Source organism: Crinia signifera, chromosome 6 (genome assembly GCF_055691185.1).
Source record: "Crinia signifera chromosome 6, ASM5569118v1, whole genome shotgun sequence".
In the NCBI taxonomy this organism is placed as follows: domain Eukaryota; kingdom Metazoa; phylum Chordata; class Amphibia; order Anura; family Myobatrachidae; genus Crinia; species Crinia signifera.
Genome location: NC_139222.1, coordinates 79,735,579 through 79,757,893, shown reverse-complemented (window position 1 = coordinate 79,757,893; position 22,315 = coordinate 79,735,579). Strand labels below are relative to the sequence as shown.

Genomic DNA, 22,315 nt, shown 5'->3' with positions numbered 1-22,315 from the left:
GTAAAAAATGAATTGGATAATTCTGCTTTCTCTTTTCCTTCTATTACCATGTTATTTTTTAGTGGGCCAATATTTCCTTAACCGTTTCCCGTTTATATAACAAGAATTATTTGGGATTAGATTTGCTATCTGCTGCTATTTTTCGTTCGGTCTCCAATTTAGCCATCTTGATTTGTATTTTTAAATTTCTTGTTACATTCCTTATATGCGGCATGATTCTGGTGTCCAATCTTGTTTAAATGCACTGAATGCCCTCCTTTTTTGAGCCATTTCAAATTTGACTTTGCTGTTAAACCACATCGGTTTCTTTTTGATATTTTGTTCTTTTATTTACCCTAGGGTTAAATGTATCCGTGCCCTCCTGCAGTATTTTTTTGTTTTTAAGTTTGCCACATTTTAGTAGTATCCATACCTCTAAACCAGTGGTTCCCAACCCTGTTCCTCAAGTACCCCCAACAGTGCATGTTTTGCAGGTCTCCACACAGAATCACAAGTGCTATAATTAGCTCCAACTGTGGATCTTTTCAAATGTGCCTGAATAATGAGTGCACCTGCTGGGTGACCTGGAAAACGTGCACTGTTGGGGGTTCTTGGGGATCAGGGTTGGGAACCACTGCTCTAAACAATTCCTTTCAATTCATATTCTTTAAGCACTCCTCAAATTTACCAAAGTTTGTTTTTTTGAGATTTACGGACCTATTTGCTCCAATATAATTATCTTTGTTAAAATTTAAATCACTGTTCCCCAATGTTATTAGGGTTATGTTAGTAAGAATGTTTTTGTAATGGAAAAAATTCTCAATAAAAATATTCCATTAAAAAAGAATTTCCCAATTGTCGCTTATCAAGCGATCCAGGGTATTATTATTTCTGGTTCAATTTTCAATAAATTGATACAGATAGTGGTCATTCAAGGCATCCAATAAAACATTCCCATTAGCGGTACTAGTTGACCTATCTTTCCAATTTATTTCTGGGTGGTTTCTGGTTTATAACCCGTTCCTACTATAAATTTTTTTGCACCTTTTATATTACCTGTGATTTCTAGCCATACCGATTCTACTGACTCCATTGCGCTTGCGTATATGTCTTCCTTTATGTATGGTTTTTAAGGATGGTTTAACATATAAACATAAACCCCCCCTCTACCTAATCTACCTATAATATACAGATGGAGCTTGGCCGCCATCGCTGACATTTGTGTTATGATACTACAGCGTTGCCGACTTTATTATTCTCCTCTCCGGGAGAAGCCCGGAGAGAAGAGTTTCAGCAGCCGCTCAGGGGGCGGGGCTTAAATGTGACATCACTAAGCCCCACCCCCATGATGGTAAACCAGCGAATTCACTGATCTCCTTGGAGGGGGCGGGGCTAAAACCCTGTGATACTACTGTAGCTGCGTTATTTTTACACTGCCATTTTAAATTTCAGTTTGAACTCCTATAACCCAAATCTAACTCTGTCTCTGCACTTTTTTACATCTGCATCACCTGCAGTGCACATGGTTTGTCAATTAAATATTTAGCTTTGCGATCCTTACTGAATTAGGACATTAGTTGCTATTTTATTGGATAATACTTGGGAGATTAAGGGGGTATTCAATATCAGGTGCTATTTCCGACAGGGAAAATCACACCTGCCGTTTATTCAATGCTGCCATTTTCAACAGCATTGAAGGCGGATTTCGACAAAACAGATACTACTTTAAAACAAGTCAGCTCTGTTTTGTCGGAAACAGCCATGGATTGTCAAAATCATGGCTGTTCCTCAACAATCCACAGCCGACACAGCCCCTTTTTTACACTCGGCAAGCGGAACATTAAATTCCGCTGGGCGAAAAACTGGGTCAGGATTCCTACTGTTGGAATCCAAGTTTGAAGGGTATTAAAGTCCTATATTTCTTTCCCCCTAAATGCACAAGATAAACTCTGTGTGGAAAAAACTGACTTTTTACTCAAAAAGAAGATTTAAAGATCTTGTAAAGGCCTTAAGCTGCCTTGATTCTATTAAGCACTAAAGACATACAGGCTTCCATTACTGGACTCCACTTTTGGTTGCACTGGTTTTAATTGGAGGGTGCGATTAAATGGGTACTTTTCATGCTTATTGTGCCCAAATAGACTGGGTCTAGCTGTTTAAAGTTGCTAAACTATTGGGCTTGACAGGAAAAATGTGCATAAAGACAGACTTTTCTCCATTTAAATCTAAATAATAAATCGGAGACCGTGGTATTTACCATTAACGGATCAATATATGATTTGCTTTGTCAGGTGCAAATTTAGGTTTTTTTTTAAGAGTATTTATTATTGCACTTCAATATTTCAACAATAAATGTTTTATATTACATAATAATTAACGATTGCTTATAATTATTGCACAATTACATTAATACACAGTTCCTTAGTAAATGATTATTCTATTTTGTTTGTATGGTGAGTAATAGGGGACACTGACAATTTATTGGTTACAGTGTTTTTATTTTAGTGCACTATACAGTATTTTATTCACTTTTTTCATAATCCTTTCTTTCAGGGGATATTGTCTGACATAACAAAAGTTACTCGACTCCACGGGTTTGACCCTGTGTGGATGGTTCTGGTCGTCGGTGTCATTATGTTTACTCTGGGCTTCGCCGGATGTGTTGGAGCTTTGCGAGAAAACATCTGCCTCTTGAAATTTGTGAGTTGCAGTCTGTCTCAAACCTAAACTTGTGCACATATGAAGCTTTATGGGCATGTTTTTTTTTTCATAGTCCATTACACTTTATTTCTAGTTATCCTCCAAGTGTTTTCTGTAGATTGTTGCAACAGTGCCATCTGCAGAGGTAAACAAGGTACTACTTGGTAAAAAAAAAATTATTTTAAGTATACTTTTAGTTAATATACTGTACCTGTAGCTAATACAAGAACCTTTACATTAGTATGCATAGCACAGTATATATTGACTTCCTTTTGTATCACTCCACAGTTCTGTGGTGCCATTGTCCTGATCTTTTTTATGGAACTGGCTGTTGCGGTACTGGCCTTCCTTTTCCAAGACTGGGTGAGAGACAGAGCCAAGGAATTTTTTGAGAATAACATTCGAGCTTATCGCGATGATATCGACCTACAGAACCTCATCGACTCCTTACAGAAAGCGGTAATGTCTGAAATCCCACCTAAAGGAATTTAAATCTTATATGCGTATAGAATAAACATCCAGTTTACAACTAACTAAATGAGCTAATCATAAATGTGGATGTTTCTATGTAATATATACATGTGACTAATATGTATGTTTCTCTCTCTCTCAGAATCAGTGCTGTGGTGCTCTGGGCGCTGATGACTGGGATTTAAATGAATATTTTAATTGCACTGGGGAAAACCTGAGTCGAGAGAAATGTGGAGTCCCCTTCTCATGTTGTATTGCTGACCCAGCGGTAAGTCAAACATTTCTGAATATTGCATGTAAAATCTAGCAAATATTTCAGTGCGGTCTGTTTCCTAAGGAAATTTTGGCTATACGATTTGTTGCCAATGTGCCTGATTCAATATGGCGCACAGATTGCAGTTAAATTGTGACTGCAGTAACAATGGAGGTGTCGATGACACAACAGGGGGTGTGACAACTGAGCATTTTCGGGGTGCAGTCCTGACACAACTGGGGGGCCACATCACAGGGAGGGACCGGTGCCCTCAAAAAAGGTCGACTTGGGTAAGGTCGACCGAGTCGGAAGGCTAACACAAGCATTAGGTTGACAATGGGAAGGTCGACAGTAAAAAGGTCGTCTTGTTTTTTTTTTTTTTTTTAACCAGGATGTCAACACAGTTGACATGGACATTATGTTTGCCGCGCCCCCTCGCATGGTTCACTGCGCTTGCCAGGCTTCGGGCAAACTGTTTATTTTATTCTGCCACCATGCCGTAGTGGATGGTAAGGCATGATATACCACCTATCGGCAAAGGTAGTTTAAAAAAACCCCCTGAAAAAACCCATGTTGATATTTTGACTGCCAACCTTCCCATGTCGAATCTAATGCTTGTGTTGACCTTCTGACCCTGCTGACCTTACTTGTGTCGACCTAAGACCGGTCTACCTTCAGTGATCGACCCAATGCATGTTGACCTTAATAGGGTCAACCCAACAACAATGACCGTGTAACCTCCTCTTTAGGTGTGCTCACCAGCCCTTTTAACCTCCAGTATCAGATGAGTGGAGACCTAACACTGAAAGTAACCTTCTTGTTTGCCATTTTATCATTTCATTGTAGCAAGGGGGAAAATTAGGTAATTTTCACTTGCCCACTCTGGCAGACAAGATGTTGCTACAGGAAGTGCATGATAAATGCTGCTATAATACATCTCCCCCACAATTCGATGCATCATAAAATTGGGTTGAAACAACCATTCCGTCATCTACAGTATGCATTTTGGGGCGAAATAGGTATGAATCCCTGAAGCCGCCAACCAGGCAGAAAGAAAATCCACCCTGTGTAAATTTGCGAATGGATTGATTTCCGCCATCATGTCGCAAACCCATGTGCAATTACCAAGCCACCATAAGGTTTTTGCTTTCTGCCCATTTGTGAGTAGCTCTGACCCTTCAGCTAATCTGCCAATGAGACATGGTGGAAGTGGTCATGGCTGACGTCTCAGACCCTCCCTGAAAATGCCTGGCCATGCTTGCATTTTTGTGGCACTCCTAGAAAGCATCCAGTTGAAACCCCCAAACCTTGGCTTCCTGTCGGTTCAGCTCCGGCCACTTTGCATTTACGTTCCATATGCATTTTCTGATGCTTATCGGCTTCGTGTATGCATATTTATTTGATGATCGATTTATTTGCCTTTTCACTGATTAGTGATCGGAGCTGATTTCGGCCTTTGACCTTAATTAACGGATGCCATTTTGTGAACTGTTGAGGAACTTTGCATAGGACATTGTTTTGCATAATCCTTTACAGCAGGTTGACCAAACCAGTCCTTGAAATCTACCAACAGTTCATGTTTTCCACACCACCTATGGATCTGTAGAATGTGTCGGTTAGGAATGAAAGCACACACTACATTCTTGCTGCGTTGTGTCTTGGCCATCTCCACTTTTTGCCTTCAGGCCTCCTTGCCTGCATGGCATGCCACACATCTCCATCTCCCTGTAAATTCCAAGCTCCTCGGAGCAGGGCCCTCTTTATTTCTATTTTTACAGTACTCTTCTTACAAACTTCAATTACAGCTGTGTCCTAATCAGCTATAACCACATTTCCTTTCACTTGTAATCGTTCATCTCTTCCAATGACAACATAGTAGCAGGCGATTAACTCCTTCCCTAAATCTTAGATGTATTGTGTACTGAGAATTGTGGTGGTAATTGTTATTTGTGCTCTGTTATAGTTTTTCAATTACTGTTGTTTTTAGTTCTGTGTAGACTGTATTGTTCACGATGAATGATCAACAATAAATTATTTTTGAGAGCTCATGGAATTTTTCTCCATTTGTGTTTCCAGCAAACCGTTGTGAATACACAGTGTGGTTATGATGTCCGTAAAAAGGTGAGATTTTGTTGATATTAAGTTTGCAGTTTACATTTCTGTTTTAACACACCTCACCCAAATCTAACTCTCTGCACATGTTACTTCTACCCCACCTGCAATGCAGCATGGTTTTGTCCATATGAGAAAGATTTTGATCACGCAATGAAGTCTAAATCAGGATCTAAGATGCACACATTTGAGCAAAAAAAAAAAAGTTAATCTGCACAAGCCAAGTTGCACAGTAACTGGTCTGCCGAGAAGGGTGTTGATGCAACAATAATGTATGAGTACACACACCTGTAATTTGTATGTGTCTCAGGATTACATATTGGAAAACTGTAAATCAGGCTTTGTCACAAACAATGTTTTATGGTTGACAAATCCATGAATTACCTACTTAATTTGAATTCTAAACAGGACCTAAAAACAACAAGACCAGAAACACCTCCCCTTACACAGTTCATACAGTAATATACTATGATTATAATGCAAATTAATTGCAACAATAATTGTTTGCACCCAGCTCTCCATTTATATGGAACATTATTTCAACATACCATATTCCACTATATACACATAGATTCAAGTGAGAATCATATTATTGTATACAGGTGACTATTGGTCACTGACTGAAGTAATGCCCTTTCTTCATCCAATTATTCACTTTCGGGGGTTATTCTAGTTCACTTGCAAAGGCACAATCATTCTCTAATGGACAAAACCACGTGCACTGCAGGTGGGGCATATGTAACATTTGCAGAGAGAATTAGATTTGGTTGGGGTTTGTACTTCAAACTGATATCTATATTGCAGTGTAAAAATAAAGCAGTCAGAATTTACCCTGCACAGAAACAATAAAACACCCAAATCTAACTCTATCTGCACTTGTTACATCAGCCCCACCTGCAGGGCATATGCTTTTGTCCATTAGAGAGTGATTGTGCCTTTGCGAGTGAACTAGAATAACCCCCTTTGTTGACTTCATTTTAACATTTGGCACCATTTCCTGTTTTCTTTTTAATTCCTGTTTTGTAACCTTACATTAAAGACAAATTCTGACTATTTTGTGGTTTATAAATTGTATTAATTGCATATGTTTCATGACCATTCTCCAGTGGCACCTAGCAACAATAGTAAATTGAATGCAGTATAAAATATTTTAATATTCAATTCTATAGATTGTAAGCTTGCGGGCAAGGCCCTCCTATGTCTATTTGTTACTTTCACCGTTAAGCGCAACAAAATTTGCTGCACTGTATAAGAAATGTAAATAATGATTCTCTAATAAAGCCAGTTTGTAGCTAAGGGAAACGCTGTTTAGTATGCGTGGTGCTTGGAAAATATATGATGTTTAATATATTTTTTTCTTTGCCAGTCGGTCAGTGAAAGAGCCATGACAACGTATGTGAAGGGATGTATATCTGCGTTAGAGGCGTGGTTGCCAAGAAACATTTATATAGTAGCTGGTGCATTCCTGGTGATTTCCATATTGCAGGTAAAATACTTCTATTTATTGGAAACACCCTGTTAAGCAGAACATTTTATCTATGTTTTTTTGGGAGACCTGTAATTCTCAAATCTTAATAATATGACCTGTTTCATAAACTAAGAGTGTTTGTTTATATTATATTACTTATGCTGGACATCCATACACTGTGAGATCTCACCCAATGGGCGTGATGCAGCAAAGTTGAATCAGTGGCCAAACTTCCGATAAAGCCCCTCCTCCCCCCCCCCCCCCTTTTTTTGTTTTGTTTTAGGTTTGGCTACTTTTTTTCATATGTACCAAGATCCAGAGTTTGAAATTGTGACTCGGATGTGATGGGCAATACTTTCTATAGATTACGTTGCCCCATAAAAGCCTTGGGCAGCCGAGCCTGTTACCCCCTGAGAGGAATCTAGTGAAATAGTTTCCAGCAGACTACCCCCCCCCCCCCCCCATGGTGTTTGTGTCACCTCAGAGGAATCACCGAAGGGGATGCGGTCATTAGGGGTCCGCACTAGCATTAGATCAACATTAAAAAGGTCGACATGAGTTTTTCATGTTTCTTTTTTTTTTTTCTTCAAAAAGGTTTTTCACACTTTACTATCCAAGTCGGCATATAGTGAGAATATAATAGTGTGCCCGAAGCATGGCGAGCTGTGAATGGGGACGCGGTACACTTATACGATGGCGGGTTCACTAATATGTGCTATAGCGCGTATTTAACCTGGAAATACCTTCCAGGGACTCACTTTATCTAGAATGGACGGGTCCCATGGGACGAGCTCTGCTGGGATTGGACAGGCAGTGTCGGCGAGTGTGACAGCAGCCACCTGGGCCAATGAACGGCAGCAGCAGTTGCAGAGGGGACAGCAGGCAGGATGGCGGGCTCCCTTAGCACGTGAGGTGGTGGGAGGGGAGCGCCTGGTGCGGAGGATGGGACCCACAATTTTTTTCCAGTAAGCGCAATCACTGCCGTGTCCATATCATATTGAAATACTGAAATATATATCCATATTGAAAGACTCATGTCAACCTTTTTTTATGACAACCTGTTTGATGTCAACCTAATGCTTGTGTCGGTGTACTGAACAAGTTCACCTACTGCATGTTGACCTATTTAATGTGTAGACCCTATGACCCATGCCCCACATGAGGACTTCCAAGTCCTAGACCCGGAATCCTAGACCCGGAAGCCTTTCTATCACAGATGATAGCGCTTACTGGGTCCTTTGCAATTTTATTCAAGCATCCAGCATTACACTTGCAATTCTGTATGGATGCATCACATACAAATATGATACATCATGCATCCCTATAAAGTAACTCCATCCGCCAAGCAGTCACTGGTTAAGAGATGTTGGGTAAGTTTCTACATAACCGGGGTGATAGGAAATGCTATGTGAAATTTTTAGGTGACTTTGGTCAGCAGTGAAAATACAGGTTATACCCCTGGGTATTCAACATTCCAGCCTTCAGCTGCTATGGCATGCTAAAACTGTCAGGGCATGCTGGGATGTGTAGTTTTGCAGCATCTGGAGGGGCCATATGTTGAATACCCTTGGGGTAGACAAAAAAAAAAATCTATAAATACATTATCTCTCTATCTATCCATCTATCTCGCTATCTATCTAATAAAGTGCAAGTTCTTGTTTATGTAATGAAATTATTTTTTTACTATATGTTTAGCTTTAAATAGAACGTACTAAGTTTGTATTTAGTGGTTGTGGTTCTCCATTTGATCATGAAATAACAACCATGTTGGTTGCTTTATATGTGACGACCCACTACAATCCCCCGTAATTACATCATAGTATCCCGCTTATGTCATTACTACTTACATCAAAGAAGAAAAAGTAACTTTTAAAATACAATTTGGAAATGATTAAAGTGATATGCTTTTGAATTAGTTAGGAGGAAGTGGTTTGTGGTTCACATGCAGTACTAGTCCACTGATAATAAACAACACATGAGTAATTCAGTCTATTAATTTATGTATGTTTACGGGGTATTTTAAGACACAATGTGGCATTCTTGTGTAACACAGTCTGTAGCACTGAACAGAGGAGTGCACAATAAAACTAGAATGTTTTATGGAGTAGATCTGTCAATCATACAGTCTTTACCGCTTAACACCAGGTTACCATGCTCTGTCTTATGCTGCTCATTATTCAGCCAGCATAGAGCTCATCTGTTGTGGAGTAGGCATTGATTGGGTTGATAGATCCACAGACAGAAACGGAGGCAGTGATGTTACAATAGCTTAAATATGCTGTCCACTCCACATACATATGGACCGGCATCCCAATGGAGCGGATCCCAACAGGTGTTAGATAAGTTTACTTACCTTCCCTCTGCCCAACCTAACCCTCCCTCCCCACAGCCTAAACCTTCCTTCCCCCTTCCAGCAAACTAAATCAAGTCCCTGCCTCACCCCCTAGTGGCCAAACCTAGGTCCCCCGTCCGTGGCCAAACCCTAACCTGATACTTACATTTGGCATCCCGGCAGTCAGGATTCAAGCTCCATCAAACTTATAGGTGTCAGAATTCTAGTGCCGGTCTCCTGTCGATAGTCATGACGCCGGCGTCTGTATTGTGAACATCAGCCTCCCCATCGCTATAAACATCCCATCCACTATTACTGTGTTTGGTAACCTAAAATACATTTTATGCCACATTTCTGGGTATGTTTGTTGGGTTATACTACCTGAAAATTAAATAAAATGAGGAGGTTGGAGAATTTACTATAAAGTGTGAAATAGAGAAAGATGGCCTTGGGCAGCTGCAGCCAAACCTGCGTCGAGGTGTCATTACTGGAACGTTATTGTTGAGTAACTTGGAGACCGGCAATCAATCTGTGTTGCAACTAAAGAACTGTAGTAAGGAATAGGGCTTTCCTTCAGGACGGACTGTACCATTAGGCAGCTTTAAACAGATGCTCCAGAATCTGTGTGGCCCCCCTAAGTCTTTCACATAATTAAGGATAACTGAGAGAACACATCCTTGTTGAATTTAATGCAAGCGGGAAGTGGTGTACTTCTAGGACGACTGCTCCACAATTTCCACTTGAGGTTTGAGAGTATTGGTGTGAGAGTTTTGCCTAGGGCGCTGAGTGCTATTGGTGGAGTGCCACATTTCTAGTAATCTTGTCCTATTGAAGTTATGTTGTGGATTATATATTGAACATACTTGTGGATAGTGTTATTGATTGCTGTGGCATTTCCTTCAATGGTCAGTGCTATTTCTTCCTTGTACTTTTTTATAGGTTGAGTCTTCATATCCAAAATGCTTTCTACAGAATTATTTCTGAATTTTTCCATACTTTGGTACATTTACTTACCATATTGGGGATCGGACCCAATTTAAACACACAATTCATTTATGTTTTATATATACTTTTTATACATGTAGCCAGAAGGTAATTGTGTACAATATTTATAATGGTTTCATGCATAAAATTAAATTTGTGTACATTGAGCTACCAGAAAGCAAACATCAAAAATAATAATAATCCTAATCTGATTTTGGATGATTTCAGAATATTGAGTGCACGAGACTCAACCTGTATTCACTTCTGTTTTACCTCCTGTTCCATACATTATCACTATTGCTTCATTTCTATGTCTGTCTTATTTTTTGTTTGGTGAAGATTAATTTCGAAATTTCGTATTTTGTACTATCAATAATTCTCATTTAAAAATGAGTTTCTGATATTAATATACATACATATTTACCCATTTTTCTATATTTTAACATCTGTCTAGTGTCTTATGTCTTATATAATGCTGCTAATTACCCTGCCTTGATTTTTGTTATCTTCATCCAATTTAAAATCATTTTGTTTTTAAGTAATTTCTATGCTTTTGCTGCTTAAAAAGTTGCCAGGTTCTTCCTACATATAAAATATAATCTGGTGGTTTTGTCAACAAACTAAATGTGTTTTCAGTAGAGTTGGGGTAGAGGATTCCTGATTTATTGTATGGCAAATGAAAAACCCATTTATGTGACATGTACAGATTGAGGTGGAGGCACTTCTATAAATGATACAGAGAAATGTTGAGTTTTGCAGCGTGGACACCACTTCTACATTGCCCTACCCATAATCTGTATAAAAGGGGTGTTACAATTGCTATCCTACTCATGTCCCCGATGGATCCAATGTACGGACAGTCTTTGAACAACTTGTGCCTCCTTCATTCTGTATGTGATGGAAGTTAAAGTTTTTGCTTTCTCTTCTCTTATCTTTTTTACTTCACTTTCAAAGAAAAGTGTTTCCTTGTACTTTATTTGTTTATGAAAAAAGGACCCAGAAGCATGTAGTGGGTGAAGTGTTCATGCTAGCACCCTACACCTCGTGCAGTTCCTCTTTCCTGCCTTGAGTGTCAAGTCAAGGCAAACGCATTCAGTTTGGACTGTATAGTACAGATCTGTCCTTTGTAGTCTTGCCTGCACAGTCTATTTGGTACTTGTGTAGTTTCACGGCGCCAGCATGGCGCCGTGCTACTTCCGGGTTCTACGCTCACCACAAACTATGTTAAAAAAAAGTAACTTAACTCCATGCCAACATGGATAGTTCATACCTCCACTATCGATGTTGGCATGGAGTTGATTTTAAATAGCGTGGCGAGCATAGCAAGCCACCGAGCCCGCAGAGTGGGCGAGCGAAGCGAGCCCCGCAGGGGGACTCAGACGCACGGCGACATACTGGCGCCGTGAAACTACACAAGTACCGTCTAGTTTCGATGGCGCTGGGCCGTGCATCGTGATCGAACTAAATTGAATGCATTTTATTTCTATTTTGCTTATATAATAAAATCAAATAAAAAATAGACCACATCAAACCATGTGAACGGGTCATTACTCTGCTCTGATGCTTCTAGAACTCTCTGGTCTGCATCTCCATGCTGAGATACAGACCAGAGTTTGCTAGAAGCACTATAGCAGAGCATGACGCCTCAGAAAGGAAAGAGGAACTGAATGGGTTTTGACAGGTACAGGGTGCTAGAATGAACACTAGGGTGGGATGTAATTCTGCCCAATGAGAAAAACATGATGGAATGACTGGTTTCAAGGGCTCTGTAGACGTAAGTGGTTCATAAAAAATACTTCGTACCAGTCTCAAGAGTGGTACTGCATATACTGACAGTTAAGTTCCGTGAGATGGTTACTACTGTAGCTCCCAACACAACAGAAGTACTATGTTTTTTGTGATGCTCTCATGACTGCAAGTAGCTGTTAACATATAATGAATAAAACAACTAACACTGCTCTGTGTATCTCTACTTCTCAGGAGATTCTACTCAAATTGTACACTAACCTTTGGGCTACGTAATCTTACATGTAACTCGCACATCACAGTTTGCAACGCCGTCATTCTAAAAGGTTTAACACATTTTTCTTTTTCCAATAGATTTTTGGTATTTACCTGGCTCGGACACTTATGTCTGACATTGATGCAGTGAAGGCCGGATACCGATTTTAAAGACAAACCCTCTAGACTGGAAGTCTTCTTAGAGGCCCCTCTGTATTCTTTATTTTATTTTTTTCATTCCTATTGAACCGTATTATCCACTGGAGATTCTGAGCCAACAGTCTTGATGTTCTAAACTGCCGTTCGAAAGGTTGGCCTCTGTACAATAGGCCCTCAAGAGAACATTTTGGAATATAAAAGGTGTTTCATTTCCCTGTAATGTAACACAAACGTTCTACACCTACATCTTTTTTTTTTTTTTTTTTTTTTTTTTTTAAGGAAGGGGAGATGGCTAAGGAAAATAGAATCACATTTCCTGGCAGTGAATTGGATTTAACATGTTTCTTTCTTTTTAGTTTGGTATATGTAGCCCTTTCCTGCATGGACACGGGACTAAGCTCTGGTTCTTATTTTGTGTGAAATGCTGTTGCTGGACAATAACCACTGCTATAATTTGGTGACCTTACCACTAAGGGAAATCCCCATTGTGTATATGGAGTATTAAGTACATTTATTTTCGTAAGTTGTGAGTCACCGTTGTCATGACGACCATCCACTTTTGTTGTCGTCCACTCTAGGTGCTATCTCTGCTCATTTTTAAATGGCTGCACCATGTGACCAAAATAACATTTCAAGTGCTCTTTTTTTTCTCCTGGCATGTAAAGTATAATTTTAATATGGTCTGTGTATTTCAAAGTGTCATGCGTTACTTACCTGTAAGTTGATCTGTTATAAAAAAAAACATAACACAAGGAAAAAATCATTACATATAAAATACAGTTTTTATTAAATTTTTCAACATTTAGAAGAACTCAACATAGATCTGTGTCACAAGCAAATTAATACTGACTTTGGAGTTCAGTATTAATTGCTTTTCATATTAATAAAGTCTTAGGTGGTATTCATTCCCGGGTCACGACTGTCATTCCGTCCCAACAGCCGTGACCCTTGCCTGTTTTTGTTTTGTTTGACCGCAGATCACCAGGAGGGAGTCAAAGTCCCAGCTGCCAATTGGCAAAAAGGGTGCGTGTCCGCGTAAAAGGCCGCGGATTGTCAATATTCATTTGCGATCGCAACAATTCACGGCCGTCATCGACAAACCGGGCCCAACTGCTTTTAAAGTTCGGCCCCTTCTGTCAATCGGCCTCTTCAATGCTGTCTGGAAAGACAGTGTTGAATAGGCGGCCACCGCTATATCCCCTGTCGCTAATAGCGGCCGGGATTGAATACCCCCCCCCCCCCCCCATAGTCATTATTTAGAAGACTAATTTAAATAGTACAATAGTTAAATGTGCACTTTTAAACACCCATTATAAAAGTGTGACTTTTATTATAGCCCACGATCCAAATAATGGAACTTTTGCATCATGATAAACATTTATTACTTATTTGCAAATTAAAAGTAGTCATAAATTAACAGCACGTAACAATTTTTTTTTCCATATTTCGATGTTTATTTTCTTTGACTTGCATGCACTCGCTACTACTTAAAATGGTGCACAATAGTGTCATCTTGTGGTTGCTGTAAATATTACAGGTAACAGATTTGTTAGAAAGCAAAGATAATATTGTATATTATGTATTTGTTTTCAGCTAGACAGTACTTTAAATATTTTTTTTTTGCATAGCAAGTATATATATATATTTTAGATTTATTTTATGTATAGACTCTTGTTTACAGTTTTACATTTAACTTTTTTGCTGTACTAAAAAAAAAAGAATGTTGAAAACATCTGCAAATATGCAAATGTCCTTACATTTTATGGAGTTCCTGTCAGCTGGACCTAATCCATTATAATTTTTTTTTTTCATTTGTGCAAATTTCTGCTTATAATTTGAGCACCTATTGACCAAGTACCCAAAGTATTTAATTTCTTATTTTTTTGTCTCATTTGTTTAATAGCTTGGTACTTATATGTTAGTTGGGCGCCCACTAAGCATATTTGCTTAGTTTTCCGCGTCCCCTCGCTTCGGGCTCGGTGGCTCGCTGCACTATATAGTAGGGGTATGAGCGTACTAACTATAGTGGGCGCCCAACTAACATATAAGTACCTAGCTTTTTTGTTTATTATTATTTCTTATTTAGGCTAATGTACATGGCAGGTAAAAATATAGGGATAATTTGCAGAATTTTGTTACATTTAATGTCACCATATCAGTTGAAATTAAAACTGGAAAATTAGCCAAACACAAATTGCAGTTCAATTGTTCGGCCTGACCTGAAGAAATATCACAGGTGACCTTATTCATGAGTCGGCCCATGCAGTTGGATTGTATTGTGAATTCGGCACATTGCCATGATCTTCCATGCTACTGCCTGATAGCCAATGGCTGATCCTACAGTGGGGTCATCAACTGGCCTGCTTAATCAAATTGTTTTCATCATTTTATAAGGGGCCACACACTGTACAGCTAAACAGGCAGGTAGTGTTCATATTAGACACTCCACGGCAACCTGTCCACTACTGTGGTGGCATTGTTTGAGTTCCTTCCTTTCCCTATCATTTTGTCTAGATTAGTTCATGTATAGATTAGCACTGCCTTGGTAAAATATGATATACATGGAAAGCCTTGAGTGATCTAGAAAATATTTTTTAAATAAAGGTGTTTTTGTAACATGTCTCCATATTTCTGTTTGCATAGAGCACCCCTTTTGTATCATCATGTATTTGTTTCCATGTGCAACCTAGGGTTTATTACACAAGTATAAACAGAACTATCCGCGTCATAACGCAACCATAGGAATCTGTGTATGTTCTCATGTTCCGAAGAAGGCGCTCAGCATATACATCAGTGGAGAGCACTGTAATGACTTACTATTCAGATACCTTGACAGAACTTTAGTACCTATAGTATTATATATTTCAATTGTGTAACTGCTGCCTTTGGTAAAAATACAAGGTCTTTATTCAAAATGTCCTTTAATCAAATCATATTAAAACTTCAAAGGCAACTGCTTTTATGAAATAATATTGAAACTGTTCTCCATCCCTACAATATGTAGAGTGTAGTAATAATAATAGCTATTGTTTTAATTTCTATTAAGTGACCCTAGGGCTTTGTATTGCACTCTTAAGCTACCAAAGCTTTGATCAGCATTGCCAGCACTGTTGATGTGTCGGTAAAGTATTGGCATTTAGGTCAACCTTGTTTAGTGAGGATTGTCCTTGACCTTTTTAGTGCCAATGTTGCTTTGAGAGAGCCTCAAAATATCTGCTTTAAATGCCCGTGTCGCTCACAGCGAAGGTTCTGTTTTGAGTGCAATATTTAACTAAACTTCAACTATTTGACTTTGCTGTATTTGTATTTATGCTAAAACAGTGATGGCTAACTTTAACACTCCAGCTGTTGTTGAACTACACTTCCCAGCATGTCCTGCTACAGTTTTACTATTTGGCCATGCTAAAACTGTAGCAGGTCATGCTGGGATGTGTAGTTGAACAACAGCCGGAGTGTCAAGGTTAGCCATCACTGTGCTAAAAGAATGTGGGTGTGAGTATCCTAGGCATTTTTAGTGGATATTTTGAGAACTGCTCACAGAAACGTTGGCACTCAAAGGGGTTAAATAGTATTCACTCTAGGATTTTGTGCGGGCAGGGCGCCGATGCATGGTCACAGAGCAAGGGGGACGGACCGGACCCGCCGATGTCACAGTTGTGGGCGGTTACGGGACGCCGACGTCACAAAAGGGGCGGACCCGGCTGCCACGTCACTAAATGGGGGGGGCTGGCCGCCGTCGTCACTAAAGGGGGCGGGCCCGCCGAAGTTGCTGTGCTGCCGGGGAAGCGCCGGGCATCGCAGTCTACAGCGGCGTTGGGCTTCCCCGTGCACAATGTCGGGGAAGGCACCAGGCTCTTTTAGCGGGGCACTGCTAGAGGGGCAGGATGCATTTTGCCCTTTAAAAATCAGGCAGGGCGCAGCGCCCCGCTAAAAAAGCCTAGCGGGAACACTAGTTAAACTAAATGAGGAATGTAGATTATGGTATGTTAAATATATAAATACATAAATAAGTAGACAAACGAATGGCACAGCCATTATGCATGGCTCTAGTGCTCAGAGAAGGAAGACTTAAATATGCCCTTTTAACATATCAGACTTTGAAATAAATGACAATGCTGTATATAGCATTCTATTACACACACACACACTTTCTTAATAAATACTGTTATCCTAATATAGTTAGCTCTAGCCCATTTACATTGGGGTACTAATTCAAATACAGTACAGTATGTCTGTTCTGATCGTAGTAACATGTCACGACTGTAATCACATCACAATGTATCTTGTTCAGAGATGGTTTGTAGCTGTCAATCCCTAGGCAGGAGATCGGAGGGGAGGATGCTGGTATATTGGAGAACACAGTACTATGTTTGGTATGTGTATGAGTGCATTCATTTAATCAAAGATGTTTAGAACTATGCAAAGAAGTGGTCACTGTTCTGGCTGGAATTTGCCATGATCTTTAGGACATTGTTGGCTTGTTTCACTACATTGCTGTTGCTGTGCCCACAAAGCTTCTCCAAAGTCTCCTTCAGGTTGACCACTTCCATTTCCTTCCGTAAATCATCTGGAGAAATAACATTTAAGTGTGAAGCTCAACAGGTGTATATATATCAGTACACATTTATACTGTACGCATAAATCAATACATGTACTGTATTGTTCTCTGCATTGTGTAACAATTCAACCATACAGTGAATAATTTTACATACACAAACAAAGTGCTTTACGGTGAGACTTGATTTGACTACGCTCGGCACACTATTTTATTCTCCCACCACGCCCTAGTGGATGGTAGGGCATTAAATACCGCCTGTCGGCACATGTCGGCTCAAAAAATAGTAAAAAAAAAAACATGTTGACCTAATGACCCTGTAGACTTAGCCCATGTTGTCCTATCTGCATGTCAACCTAGTGCTTGTCGACCTACGTGGTGGTGACCCAATGATCGTATCCAGTTTCCTGAACATATTGTAAGTACAGTATGTGAGTGGGTTAGTGTTAGTCCGAAGAGAGGAAACTGTTAGATTAAATACTTGCAGGGCACTTAAGGTTAGGCTACTGGGGTGTGGAGGGAAAGTTAAGGTTTAGGTTGCGATGTAGGGGTGGTTAGGAAGGTTCAGGTTAACCACTAGCGGGGTTGAATCAGCTGCAAGGGCGAGGGTTATGGGTGATGGGGAGAAGGCAAGTAAACTTATCAGACTCCTGTCGGGATTCCCTCCAACGGGATACTGGTATTCTGACAACCAGCATATTGTCTGCAGGTCATCCATATGTATTTCTTTGACATAACATAAGAATATAGCTTTGCTGCATTGTCTTATCGTACCTAGTGTTCCTTCTAGGAACGAAAGGGTGCTGGAGGGGCGGACCGGGCACGCCGACGTCAGTACGGGGGGCGTGCCCGGGCTGCCGCGTCACTACGGGGGGCGTGCCCGGGCCGCCTCATCACTACAGGAGGCGTGCCCGGGCTGCCGCATTACTACAGGAGGCGTGCCCGGGCCGCCGCATCTCTACAGGAGGCGTGCCCGGGCCACCGCATCACTACAGGAGGCGTGCCCGGGCCGCCGCATTGCTGAAGGGGGCTTGCCCGGCCATGACTACGTCACTGAGCTGCCGGGACGTAGCCTGGCCGGGCAAGCCCCCTTCAGCGATGCGACGGCCCGGGCACTCCGGCGGGACAGACTGCAGGCTGATTTAGCGGGGCGCTGCTAGAGGGGCAGGGCGCATTTTGCCCATTAAAAATCGGGCAGGGCGCAGCGCCCCGCTAAAACAGCCTAGCGGGAACACTAGTACCTACAGACTGTGGGGCGGGATGTACTAAGGTAAAAATGCGGTAAAACCCCTAAGACCCAGCTGCCACGTCTTCTTATCCTCCTTATCGTTGCCTGCCGCAGATGCCGACAGACTCCCCTCCCCCTGGCTTACCTTCATCCAGGAAGCCTGGCCCTAGACCCGGAAGGTAAACTAGCAACACAGCCGGACGTCCTTCCAGCTTCAGGGGGGGGGGGGGGGAGGCATCGGGGACAGCCTGCTTTGGCTTCTGGCCGTGGGGGGAGGAGGAGGCGGCGCCCAGGGAGGTGAAGGAGACACACACACCACATCACCGGTATATAGCGGTGGTCTCCTTCACTGCATTGCACCATCATTGCATTGCGATGCTAATCGCTTATGTCAGTACATATGCGACAGCTATGTAGCTATGTATTTTAATACAGCCCTTCCTGTTATCTGAGCGTACAGTATAATTGTCCATATTAGTAGATATACTAAACATTATAAGGATATTTTTCTTAAAAAAAATTGTTTATAACATCCCTAAAATACAGCCCGAGGTTACGTAACTGAATAGGTGTAAATGGGAAATACTGATACCATAGCATTATTAATGCACAGTATATAGCTGCGAGATGCCACTATTGTTTTCAAGACAACTTGAGAAGATGCCCCCACTGTAATCAGCTCCTAAATATCGGGGGGAAATTAACTAAGATCGTTATATTTCAAATGGTATGTTGCTATGGGCAACCTATCAGATACTCTCTTTATTATCTTGTAGAAGGTGCTAAATAAATAAGTTGATTCTGATTGGTTACCCATACCAACATCCCAAGAACTCCCATATTACTACATTTCCCCCGGGTGCAGGATGGGGTCCCAACAGTCGGGTTCCCACCCGTCATTAACCCAACTGTTAAAACACTGACGGCCTGGTTCCCGACGTCCGTTGGCTATACTCCCTCGTGGGGGGCCACGACCCCCATAGAGGGAGAATAGAATATGTGTGTGCTCGCAGCGTGGCGAGCGCAAAAAGTCCACAAGGGGCTTTGTTACGCTGTCTGAGTCCGGCCAGTCGGGATCCCGACGTCGGGCTAATAACTGTTGGGATCCCGACTGTCGGAACCGCATACCACACCCATTTCCCCCATCATGTTATATAATGTACTTTGATAAATGTTTGTACTTCCTGTAGTAAAACTAATGGACGTTCACATGTAATGTATCTTAGGGCATGGGTTTATACAGTTTATCTGATGCTACAAACTCAACTGTAATTCTGCCATATATTCAAGTAATAGTACATTTTCAGGTTTTTTTTTTTGTTTTTTTTAGAAAATCTAAACTATAAATATAAAATTTCCCCTAGTGATTTACACAACCTGAACAAAATACTTTATAGAAACAACACAGCACTCCAACTGTAACAGTGGTACAAATTCTCTACAAGAAAAAAAAACATACGTACTGTATATCACTCATTAATCATAAAAACATTCTATACCAAACATTACATGTTCATATTGTTGTCAACAAAACCCCTTTACAACTGAACTAGCTAGTATCCCCCCCGCTAGTATTTTTTACACCTTCCCAGCTGGGGCAGGGCAATGGGGGAGGGTCCATGAGGTACCGTTATGAGCAATAACTGTTTAAATTGTATTACATGTGTGTTTTACCTCAGAAAGACAGCATTAAGCATGTCAATTTTACATTTATTTTTTTGTCAAAACAATCGGAACAGCCAAAACTTTGTAGTTAATTACAGTGTTGAGGAATATTAACTGACGATATTACTAACGATGGGTCTGATTGAGCTTTGTTAGCCCAAGCATCAATGCACACAACTGGGTGGTAAAACCATGCTGCACTACAGGTAGGGCAGATGTACCATGTGCAGAATTTTTTAGATTTAGGATGATTATATTGTTTCTGTGCAGGGTACATACTGGCTGCTTAATTTTTACGCTACAATTTAGATTTCAGTTTGATTCCACCTCACCCAAATCTAACTCTCTGCAGATGTTACAACTGCCCCACCTGCAGTGCACATGGTTTTGTCCATCTAAGAAGGATTTTGACAGAAAGAGTGAACTAGAATAAGGCCCTATGTCCTTCTCCTGGAATACACTGTTGTCTACAAAATATGTCACTGTAACTAAAACAAGAAAGTTGGATATTAAAACTACTGATACCTGAGTCTAGGAGGCTGCACAAAAGGCCCATTGAATTGTATTTCACCTCTGGTCCCATAGACTCGTCCTGCAGCACCTTGTGCAAGATCAACACCAATTCAGACTCTTTAAAGACTTCTTCTACTATGTCTGGAATTAGAATGTCATACTTAATACATGTCATTAAAGTCTATGAGGCAAGAAATAAAAATGAAATTTGATAAATAACCTTCTTTCACCAATTATTCCTTATTTATGTATGTTACACTTCATAGATTATGTGCAACTGTGGTTCTGCTTTGGCAGGAGCCTTGCGGAAGACTATGTTGGCTCACATGCTACCTCCAGAAATACTAACTGGCTTCTTGGAAAGGTGGAGAAAGCAGCTGAGCAGGAGCAGCAGTAACAGGGGCAGGTGGCAGCCACACATAAAATACTTTGGCCAAAAAAGGTCGTTCTGTCCCTTGCCAGCTCCGGATGTCAGGACCGCAAATACGGGGTGCACGAAAACTTCCTACACAGATGATTTTCCTCTTTCCAGTAACACAGATGAGAATGTGCCGGGACAGAACAAAAGTTATTGCAGATAACCTGTGTTCTGGTGGCCAAGTCATTTTATATGAACCCTAGGTGGGTCTGTCTAGGTCAACAGTCACTAAGTTAGAAACATAGAATTTGACGGCAGATAAGAACCACTTGGCCCATCTAGTCTGTCCCTTTTTTTAAACATGTTACCTCAAACCATATTTGATCCTTATTTTTTTGTAAGGATATCAATATGCTTATCCCAAGCATGATTAAATTGTACTACTGTATTTGCGTCTACCACCTCTGATGGTAGGCTATTCCACTTATCTACTACTCTTTCTGTGAAGTAATTCTTCCTCACATTTCCCCTGAATCTCCCTCCCTCTAGTTTCAGTGCATGTCCTCGTGTTCTGTTGCTCCTCTTCCTGTGAAGAATGTCTCCCACCTGTACCTTGTTAAAACCCTTGATATATTTGAAAGTTTCTATCATGTCCCCCCTTTCCCTTCTCTGCTCTAAAGTATACATATTAAGATCTTTTAGTCTTTCCTGGTACGTTTTGTGATGTAGGCCATGCACCATTTTAGTTGCTCTTCTTTGTACAGTCTCTAATGTATTTATATCCTTCTGGAGATATGGCCTCCAGAACTGAACACAATACTCTTGGTGAAGTTGTACCAATGACCTATATAGTGGCATTATTACTTCTTTCTTTCTACTGCTGATACCTCTCCCTATGCAACCAAGCATCTGACTTGCCTTCTTCATTGCTTTGTTACATTGCCTACCTGCTTTTAAGTCCCCTGAAATAGTGACACTAGATCCCTCTCTTCCTCAGTAGTTTCCATTATAGTGCCATTTATACTATATTTAGTCTTTGGATTTCTGAGACCCAAGTGCATGATTTTGCATTTTTTGGCATTAAACTGTAGTTGCCATTCTCTTGACCATTTCTCTAATCTACCTAGATCCTCAATCATTTGTTTTACCCCTCCTGGTGTGTCTACCCTGTTGCATACCTTTGTGTCATCTGCAAAAAGGCACATTTTACCCTCAATTCCATTTGCAATATCACCAATAAAGATATTAAAAAGCACCGGTCCAAGTACAGATCCCTGGGGTACTCCACTTGTAACCTTTCCCTCCTTTGATTGTACTCCGTTTACTACAACTCTCTTTTTTCTGTCCTGCAACCACGCTCTTATCCATTCAACTATCTTAGAATCCAATCCCAAGCTTTCAAGTTTATTTAACAGTCTGCGATGTGGGACAGTGTCAAAAGCTTTACTAAAGTCTAGATAAGCTACATCTACAGCCCCACCTTGATCTATTACTAGTCACCCAGTCAAAAAAGTCAATAAGATTTGTTTGACATGAT

The 22,315-nt window shown here is 40.6% G+C and overlaps 2 protein-coding genes across 3 annotated transcripts in view; one reads left to right on the top strand and one right to left on the bottom strand.

Annotated features, from left to right (window-relative positions):
- Window positions 1-15,075, top strand: part of TSPAN14 (tetraspanin 14) — an 86,616-nt gene extending 71,541 nt beyond the window's left edge. Inside the window, exons 4-9 of the mRNA XM_083146315.1 lie at window positions 2,533-2,679; window positions 2,968-3,138; window positions 3,293-3,418; window positions 5,480-5,524; window positions 6,882-7,001; window positions 12,400-15,075. Of these exons, the coding sequence (XP_083002441.1) occupies window positions 2,533-2,679; window positions 2,968-3,138; window positions 3,293-3,418; window positions 5,480-5,524; window positions 6,882-7,001; window positions 12,400-12,471 (681 nt within the window). The 3' untranslated portion in view covers window positions 12,472-15,075. The remainder of the gene's footprint in view (window positions 1-2,532; window positions 2,680-2,967; window positions 3,139-3,292; window positions 3,419-5,479; window positions 5,525-6,881; window positions 7,002-12,399) is intronic.
- Window positions 15,076-16,189: 1,114 nt separating this feature from the next.
- Window positions 16,190-22,315, bottom strand: part of LOC146007734 (rap1 GTPase-GDP dissociation stimulator 1-like) — a 116,350-nt gene continuing 110,224 nt past the window's right edge. For both annotated transcript variants that reach the window (XM_083146313.1, XM_083146314.1), the window contains exons 13-14: window positions 20,433-20,561; window positions 16,190-17,026 (exon numbers count right to left, since the gene is read on the bottom strand). In XM_083146313.1, coding sequence (XP_083002439.1) covers window positions 16,875-17,026; window positions 20,433-20,561 — 281 coding nt within the window. In that variant the 3' untranslated portion in view covers window positions 16,190-16,874. The remainder of the gene's footprint in view (window positions 17,027-20,432; window positions 20,562-22,315) is intronic.